This window comes from Lytechinus variegatus, chromosome 2 (assembly GCF_018143015.1).
Source record: "Lytechinus variegatus isolate NC3 chromosome 2, Lvar_3.0, whole genome shotgun sequence".
Lineage (NCBI taxonomy): Eukaryota > Metazoa > Echinodermata > Echinoidea > Temnopleuroida > Toxopneustidae > Lytechinus > Lytechinus variegatus.
The window spans coordinates 38,368,345-38,378,495 of NC_054741.1; the positions used below are offsets into that span (position 1 = coordinate 38,368,345).

Consider the following 10,151-nt stretch of genomic DNA (forward strand, 5'->3'; position numbering starts at 1 on the left):
TTGAGCGGCCGATCGGGGAAAATATGGTGAAAAAATGGCCCCTCCCCCTATTGGCGGAAGCTTGGTCCGCCCCTGACTTAGGCTTTCAGGATAAAATACAGGAAAATTATTTTAAAAAAATCAAATCGCGCTTCTCGTTCTCATTATTTATTTAGGCCTTGTGAGATACCTCAATGTGTTTTTAAAAAATAAAATCTCAGATTTTCTTTAACGTCTACCCCCCCATTTCATTTATTTTTTTTCTCTTGGTGCCCTCGCCCCCCCCCCCCTGCACCCATGCTGAATAAATACGCAACTGATGAGGATAATTAGTCGAGATTGCATATTTCCTAGAGGTTATCATTAATAATATTGAAGGGTATACTAAAACAACAGTACAGAAACTACAGCTCCCGTTCACAATATTCTACTACGGCCTACTCTGGTGAGAAGTTAGACCAAATTGAACCCCCCCAAAATCACTCGTGCTTCGCGCTCCCATTGATATTACATCATGGGCGGAAATCCCAGGGGGGGGGGCAGGGGGACGTGTCCGACCTGCTCAAAATAGTAGGGGGGCACAATATCAACTCTCCCCCTACTACTTTGGTCTTTGATAATCACAGAAATTCATCATTCGAAATCGAAATAAAACATGTATTTTGGGACGAGATGACCTTACTTTGGCGATGATAACCTTTTTTTTTGCTTGTCATATTCTCCCGCCCCTTGTCCCCATAGGCGGATCCAGGGGCTGAGCTCCCCCCCCCCTTGGCGGAGCAAAAAAAAGAAAACAAAAAGGAAAGAAAGAAGGAAAAATGGAGGAGAAAAGGAAGAGAAGGACGACGAAGGCATAAAATAAGATGAGGGGAAGACTTGGAAAATAAAAAGAATCTTTCGTGCAACTATATAAAACTTTCGCTCGCGCTTCGCGCTCACATTGCCTATTAGGGGATTTACATATCTTGTTCAATATGGAGTTCGAATATCAAGTATGGAAGTCAATATACAACACATATTTCACCTCGGAAATCGAACTTTCATTATTTTGTGTAATTTACAAATTGGTTTTTAAAAAGTGCTCTGTAAAAATGTCAATTTTATGGTTTGAATGTTAACATTTGCTGCTTGCGCTACGCGCTCGCAAATTTTGATTTATCAGGTACCTATATTTTCGTGTATTCCATAAAGATTTCAAAATATCCCTTTTCTGGTCTGATTGTTAAGGCGCATCTGCTAGAGCGCTGCACGCTCGCATTTTGATTGGCGAGTTATATAAATGTTTCAATATTGTTTATACTACAAACTACTTAAAATCCCCTTTTCATGACAGTTTATCAAAAATTATAGCTCGCGACTTGCGCTCGCATTAATGGTTAAAAATATATAAACTGATGCATCCTATTCATAATCACAAAAGTGAAATATCCAGTTTTTATGCCATGATATCATCAGATTTCGCGCCCTCATTAGGCATTAATTATGATATCAATTTAATAATTAAATTGTCCCTTTGTTTCTTCTTGCGCTTAGCAAGATGAATAGGAAGATAGTCATCATTTTCATATGATGGCATGTCGTAAGGATGTCCCGGTCCTCTGTCAAAATTCAAAGTAATAATATCAGCTCTTTTTTAAGTGGGATCCATATCCACCTTACAATTTTTCTACAAAGTGCTCGAAATATACAGCTGAAATTGACTCCTTTTTTCAGATCGGACTATCGAAGTTTCATGATTTTCATGATTAAAGTGGTATTTAGAATGCCTAGATTCTAGGTCTAAATATGAAACACGCTCGCACATGTTCATTCAGTTCCCCATGTTGTTCTCTCATTTAAATCATTATCCAGTTTCAGATCACAATTTCAAAAATTTTCTGCTTGCGCTTTGTGCTCGCATTATTAATGTAGGAAGACCCCATATTACTCATCCTTTTGATGATTTACAAAACATGAACAGAGTGGCCAACTTTTAGGTCTAAATCTCCTTTTTTTTCTGCTCGCGCTTCGCACTCGCATCAATCGTTAAATTAAATAGCTATCCTGTTCACGATTACAAAAACTGATTGAAATTTTCCATTCTTTCTTTAAAAAATGTTCAAAAATGTTCAGCTCGCGCTTCGCGCTCGCATTTTTTGATTGTTGAAATATGTGACGCCTTCATGGCTAAGTGCAAGCAGTCCTTAACAGGTACCAGTTTAAAACGTATAATTTTTTTTGCTCTCGCATTATTAATACTCATATTTTTTAGGATTTACAAATCATGAATAGAGTGTCTCGTTCAGTAAATATTATAGGACTAAATCTAGAAATTTTCCGCTCGCACTCCGCGCTTGCTTTAATTGTTTACTCATATACCTATTCTGCTTGAGTTAAAAAAAACTGAAAATTTCAAAAAAATTCTGCTCGCGCTTCGCGCTCGCATTATTTGATTGATAAATGCTACTTTAACAGGTATCTTTTTCATCAGTTCATTTCCCCTCGCGCTTTGCGTTCGTAGTAATTATTAAGTTGCATACATGTCTTTTTCAGGATAACAAACATTGCCCAGAATCAGTTCAAATTTTAGGGAAAAAATACATAAAATTTCCCCCAAAATTAGCTCGCGCTTCGTGCTCGCATTATATAAATGAGGATTATGATATTATGTATTAATTTATAAGAATAAAGCCAAGAAGTTCTAATGAGGACTAACCCTTCAAAGAAACAAAAAAAATTATCTTCGAGCTGCCGATCGGGGAAAATATGGCTGAAACAAATTTCCGCCCCACCCACCCCCCATTGCCGAAGACTGGAACCGCCCCTGTGTCCCCTACCTTTTGGTATTTATGTATTCATGGATTTTTTTTAAAAGAACACATTAAAAATTGGTCTTTATTTTTGTTTTAATGTGATTATTAGATAATTTAAGTTAGCCTGGCCGGGAGGGAGTGGGCGCCATTTTCGAAGAGTACACATGGGCGCCAAACATCAGGTCAAATTTGCTCCCCCTCCCTCCCCTCGAAATCCTGGATCCGCGCCTGGGTTCTATAACAATAACCCAATTAGGGCAATCACCCCTGACAACTACTTCAAGGAAAATATTATCCCCATATTTTTACCGCCGTTGACTGTTACCCCCCTCCCCTCACTGAAATTTACTCTCCAGACAATTACCCCAGATAATTATGAAAATAATAATTGTGAAAATGCCTTAACGTGACGACATGGCGTGGTACTTTATCTTACCATGTCTTAATTAATCATTGGCGGCCGAAGGCAAAACATTTAGGGGGATCCACCTGAAATTTTGGGATGGACACAGGTAAGAAATTGACAAGCAAATCAACCAAAATTTTAGGAGGGACCACCAAAATATTTTGACAAGAAAATAAAGGGTTATCAACTAATCAAAATTAGGGGGAGGGGCAAAAATATTTTAGGGTGGTCTACCTCAATTTAGGGGGGGGACGTAGTAAAGAAATTGACGACAAAAAAAAGTTCTCAACTAAAAATTTAGGGGGGACCGTCCTCCCACCCCCGCTTCCGCTGACTAAGTAATTAATAAGCTTATTATTTCATAGCGATATATTCTATCTTGTCAAGTCGATATGTCCACATGGCGAGATATGAAGTGTACAAGTCCCGGCAAGAATCCCGATATATCGCCATGTTGACATGTTACATATTTAAGTCGACTTGGCAAGATAAAGTATCTCGCCATGTCGTCAAGTCGATGGCATTTTAGAGGCTCCTTATGGCGTCTAGAGGGCATATTTCCGGGGGGGGGGGGGTACCAGTCCCCGACGATAAAAATATGGAGATAATATTTTCCTTGAAGTAGATGTCAGGGGGCGATTGGCCTGTGGGTCATCGTTATAGAACCCCATGGACTCGTATCAATGACCTTTTGACCTCTTGATGACATGGATTTCACTATATTGTCCTGATCATAATTTTACACACACCGCGGACTATCGGACCCGCGGTCTATCGGGCCCGCGGTCTATCGGGCCCGCGGTCTATCGGGCCCGCGGTCTATCGGACCCGCGGTCTATCGGGCTGTAACCTTTGTTTTGATACCCTACTTTGTGGAAAATAATTGCATGGTTTCTATCTCTTTTCATCTCAGAAAATACCCCTTCAAATATTGATGCTTACTCCATTACTTAGTTAATCAGAAGAACAAAGAGTTTAATGAATTCAGATATTGTTGACTTGTGTTACACACTTGAAAAAATTATTCAAAATTCTTCCAAAACCCCTTTATTTTAGGAATTGCATGTGAATAAAATCCTACAAAGTTGCAAACAGGCAGATTTTATTTCTCTTTACAACTCAGTAATTCCAACTTTTGACGCGCCAGTTTCCTATATCACTCATTGTTTTTGCGATACTAGTATAGACCTTTGCTGAATACTAGAATAAAAGTAGATATAAATTTATAGCCATATATTTCTTTTTTCTTGCTCCTCTCTTGTAGAAGTCTAGCAGTGGAATGGGGTCGTTATGGAATGAGATTTAACTGCATTGCACCTGGAGTAATTTACACAAAGGTTAGTTTCATCCTCCCCAATATTCGTGAAATAACTTTTATGTCCATTTCAAGATAGTTTTCATCTTCTCTTCCCATGTGTCATAGGTCCCTATAGACCTCATCAATTTAATGTATGTACATTGTATCAGTGAATATTTTATTCAATAGTTGAATATCAACTGATCAATGTCTTCCTGGATATTCTCATGGAATTTAGACAATATGAGACTATATTGAATCAATTTTACAATAATCCTATAGCTACCATTATTCATCATAACCTTGATAACAACAGTGTGTTTACAGAAATCCTTGTGTACCAGTGGACTTTAAGACCTGGCAGGAGAGTCAGTCTCTAGAGACCTCTGCATACTGTAATTCTTACGCCAGGTTTTTGTTGTGACTGAACACTCCAGTCTACCACTGTCACCACTACTTCCAATTCTTCTCCTTCATGAATTCCTTCTACTATTCCTTGTCGATCTGCTCACGAGAATAAATTTTGAATAAGCTATATAGTATATGACTTTATTATGATATTTTGTTTAGGGTGTGGTACCGGTACTTTGTTTGTCTTGTTATCGCAAGCATTTCTATGCATTGTTTTATTGTTTATTGATGATTGTGTAATTTTAATGCGATTTTTATTGAATAGTGGAAAATAAATGAAATGAATTGGATTAATAATAATCTTATCTCCTGAATGCTCTGATTCCATCCAGGGTGCCTTCGATAGACTGGATCCTACTGGTCAGTTTGCCCAGAAGCTTATTGAATCTACGCCTACTGGTCGGATGGGAGTACAAGAAGAGTTAACTAACCTTGCTTGTTACCTATGCAGTGACTATTCAAGCTGGTTTAATGGTGAAGTGTTTAGGTTTGATGGTGGCCAAACACTGCAGGCTTCGGGAATGTTCAGTAGTTACCTTCAGGTAAGATATCAATTCAACCTACAATATTGATAGAAATATTGAGCCAAATGCTGCTTGTATTAAATCAATATTTAATGTTCATGGGTATTGTACAAGATTATGGAAATTGTCATTGCGAGGGGGGGTGTAGCTAGACAATATGATACAAGCATTTGTTATGATGTGGTTTTCTACACCTTGATAAAACATGAAATTCACTTTTGTTATCATTCTCTCATTTGTGAGTGTAAATCTTTTTAAACCAAGAGGATGGGGGAGGGGCAACATCTTTCCTAGAGGTTTGATAGAAAAATATTTTCAATATTTTTTTTCCTGGTTTGGATATTGCAAATGCAGTGTTTTATGACTATGGATGAAACCTAGACTCAATGCTAATCTCCCACATGTAGTCATAGTAGTCATAGTTTGTTTATCATAGTCTGTTTGTCTGAAAGTTTGCATAGATTTATTAATTATTATATATATGATATATATTATGATGTAAAAGTTTGATGGAATCAGGCTTGCAATTCACAAAATGTTGCATGTGGTCTAGCTGCATTTGGTGTAAAACAAGCAATTTTACTTCTGTGTTGGAGTGATTCTTGGTAGACCGCCTAGCCGGTATCTCGCCAAGTGCTGCAACATCGCATCTGATGAAGGGTGAACATTAACTTTATCATTATCCAAAAAATGTATTTTTAAATGAATGAATAATTCAATAATTAGAATACATTTATTTTGTTTTGTTGCAGCTCACCAAGGAAAACTGGGATGAAACAGAATCAATGATTAGGAAAGCCAAAGGCTCATAGTACTTAAACACCATCGCATATATGACGGTCATTTATAAAGATGTTCCATCAACACCAACTTCAATTTCCTTCATTAAAACATGTTAGTAATATATATTCTTAAAAATCTGGGAAAAGTTGTCATCTGAGCTCATTGCAAGAAAGTCTTCACATTTGTTTGAGGCCTTCCCTATATATGATAACAAAATAAGAATTTGTGAATATGGTAAGAATTTTGTTAGAATGAAAGTCTATTGGCTTAAATATGTTAAAACAAGTAACAAGCCCAATATTTCTTTCTTTGATAAAGATAGGAAGAGTTAAATGATTGCATTTGTGTAAAGGCAATTCACTAAACCTTATCATGCAATCATAAATCATCAGTGTACAGTTTGCATTAGTACCATAACAATGGTCTTGAATATTTTAAATGAGTTCCATTGTATTACTGATTTATCTTCAAACTAGCCATAGAGGATAGTACTCCAAAATTACGAATTGTCAGACATACATCTAAATTTCAATGTGAATTTTACAGTATGATATTCTACTCTGAAATGATTTGATGAACAAACGTAGGTAGAATAGGGTCATTGAATGGTAAAATGCCAACCCGTCCTCTCACAACATGGTCTACCTTCATTTAGTCTAATGCCATTCTGTCCAACACTTTGTTAACAACTATTTGGTCCAATAACCATTTGGTCCACTTATCACTTTGTCTAATCACAAGGTCGTCAATGACCATTTCGTCTCATAACCAGTTGGTTTAATATTTGTCTGATTTCATTCATTTTTCCCAATTAACACAGTCTAATTAGAGACCAAATGGTATATGGACTAAATGGCTATTGGACCAACTGGTTATTTACTGGTTACTAGACAAAATGGTGAGAGGATGAAATGGCAATTCAACCATGTGGATATTGGACAAACTGATGGTAGACCAAATGAAAGTAGATGAGTTGGCAATTGGACAAATTGGCATTGGACCAAATGAAAATAAACCATTAAAACTCAGAGATTTAGAAGATCTATTATTTGATGAATTTGCATTTCAAGGAAGTGCAGTAAAAAGTATTGACAGGGCAACTTGATGGGAGGGGGGAGGAAAACATAAAATATAGAAGTTATTTAGGTACATTTCAAAATTTCCACTCTCTTCATTTGATGTTTAAATTGGTTTGTTTCTATTTGGTTTGCCCCATCTACAGTACAAGCCCTGATTATAATAATAGTCAAGCGATGTTTAATACATGTATATAAACTGAAGGGTTTTAAACAACACTTTTATGGAGTGCCAATTGTAAGCTCATTCACTAATTAAAATTATTCTTATTCTGTTGCAAAAAGTTGTCCAAAAAGATTTAGGGGTAAAATGGGAAGAATAGGAATATACAAATATGTGAATTTTGATTAATTTGATACATTATAATTGCCACGAATGTAGAAGAAATATTATGAAGGCCAGCATTCCATTGAAGTGTGGTTTAAAATTCTAGTTAAGACTAGGGTTAAACCAAGGTTTAATCATCAGAAGACCACCCAAACTGTTTGGTATAGACATCTTTCATATCAATGGACCAAAGATCTTCATTTTTCTATTTGGCCCAATGTCAAAAGTAATACTTTGTCATGAAAGTGCTTTATCTAATACAAGCTCATCCGGCATAGTGCAAAGAAATTTACCTTAATTCTCAATTTCAATCCAGTTGATACTAGTGAATTATATTGGTGACATAAATTGAGGAATACAGAATTGAAATTGATGAAGAAATGACAGAGAAGAAGCAATTTTTGTGATTTATGAATAAATTCGGTATGAATTAGCATAAATTATATTTTCTAGTAAAAATTTCTGAATCCTGTGTAGAATCTTGAACCTCATGTAGCTCTCAGATGGAACCCCCCCCCAAAAAAAATCAAAATCAGTCAACAAATAAATAAGATGTTTGTTTGGGAGTTTTGAAAAATATGCTTATTTAATGATTTTCAAAATTCTGTGTAGAAATTTTGAATCCCACCTAGAGTTGTCATTAAAAACAAACAGAATTGAAATTGATCAACAAATAAAAGAGAAAAAGCATTTCTTGTGATTTATGAATAAATTTTGCATAAATTAGCATAAATAATTTTCTAGTCAAAGTTTCTATATTTTGTGTACAAGTTTGGTGAACCTCATGTAGCTCTACCAGATGGAAGAAAAACAAATTAAAATTGGTCAACAAATACAAATGCATTTTCAGTGATTTATGAATAAATTTCGTGTAAATTAGCATAAATGATTTCTTAATCAAAATTTCAAAATTCTGATTAGAAATTTGGTGAACCTCATGAAGCTTTACCAGATGGAAAAAAATTAATCGGTCAACAAATAAAGAAGCATTTCATGTGAATTTTTAACAATATGCATAAATTAATTTCGCATAAATTGGCATAAAAATTTCTAGTCAAAATTCTGTGTAAACGTTGGTGAACCTCCTGAAGCTCAACCCGAAGGAAAAAAAAATCAAAATCAGTCAACAAATAAAAGCATTTTTTTGTGAAGTTTGAAACATGCACATAAATTAGCATATGTTGTATCATGAGTTTCAAAAATTGTACGTGGAATATTTGAATTCCCCACCTAGTACTATCATATAAAGCAAACAGAATTGAAATCGGACTTGGAATGATGCAGAAGAACCATTTTGAAATTCAGTGAACAAATAAAGAAGAGGCATTTTCTGATTCATAAAAAATTTGCATAAATTAGCATAAATAATTTTCTATTCAAAATTTCAAAATTCTGTGTACAAGCTTGGTGAACCTCATGATGATCTACCAGATGGAAGAAAAATCAAAATCCATCAACAAATAGAGAAGCATTTTATGTGAATTTTGTAAAAAATGAGCATAAATTAATTTTGCATAAATTAGCAAAAAATTTCTAGTCAAAATTTCAAAATTCTGTGTAGAAGCTTGGTGACCCTCATAAAGCTCTACCAGATGGAAGCAAAAAAAATCGGTCAACTAATTAAAGCAGCATTATTTTTGTGAATTTTGAAAAATGTTCATAACTTAGCATATTTAATGAGTTTCAAAATTCTGTGTAGAAGTTTTGAATTCTCCCCACCTAGTGCTATCATATAAAGCAAACAGAATTAAAATCGGACTTGAAATTACAAAGAATTATTTTTAAATTGTGGACAGATGACGGCTGCCACGCCACGATGTGCCTTAGGGCAAGATGAGCTAAAAATGTGAAAAACTTGATTGTTTGTTATCTTTGCTTGTTGCATGCAGCGTGTCCAAACTGTAATATATGTTTCTACTTTGGATTTTTCATTTTAACTGGCTCTTTACAAAAAAATATTGCTGTAAAATTGTAAAATTCAAGTGCAAGTCTAACATACACACTTTTGATTAAAGTAAGTTTTGTTTGATTTATGAAATAATTGGTTGCATCTCACAACAATGAAAAGAATTTTGTTAAGTCCACTTAACATTCATTTTTTTCATACCATATTTTAAATATGATTTTTTTCTGTTTGCAAAATTAAAGCTGATTTGATGTCAGTCACACTTTTTGATTACAATGTCACTGGTGGAAAAATATCTGAAGACCATCTGAAATTAATTATAAACCGAAGCTAAAAGTGAAATTGACAAATGGAAAATATATAAGCTACATAGTACAACAATAAGCTTCATGCATCACCACTAATGCAGCTAAGTATTTTGCTGAAGAAAAACTGAAATTGACGGGTTTCAACAAAAAACTTCTTCGTGCTTTTCACCTGCCTGAAGACTGTAACGTCATGTTGTGTTAGAAGCGTTGTGATCCCATAAATGGGTCTTTAAAATTTGCTACTCTGACTGGAGTGTTTTATTAATCAGGTTCCCTCTATTTCACAACAAAGTTGGAATAGAAAACTATTCCATTCTGAAATTCATGTGCTATTTAACATA

General features: G+C 35.1%; 1 protein-coding gene across 1 annotated transcript in view; it reads left to right on the plus strand.

Moving 5' to 3' along the window:
* Positions 1-6,876, plus strand: part of LOC121406803 (2,4-dienoyl-CoA reductase [(3E)-enoyl-CoA-producing], mitochondrial-like) — a 32,708-nt gene extending 25,832 nt beyond the window's left edge. The window contains exons 5-7 of the mRNA XM_041597673.1: positions 4,442-4,514; positions 5,218-5,427; positions 6,162-6,876. Of these exons, the coding sequence (XP_041453607.1) occupies positions 4,442-4,514; positions 5,218-5,427; positions 6,162-6,221 (343 nt within the window). The 3' untranslated portion in view covers positions 6,222-6,876. The remainder of the gene's footprint in view (positions 1-4,441; positions 4,515-5,217; positions 5,428-6,161) is intronic.
* The last annotated feature ends 3,275 nt before the right edge of the window (positions 6,877-10,151 follow it).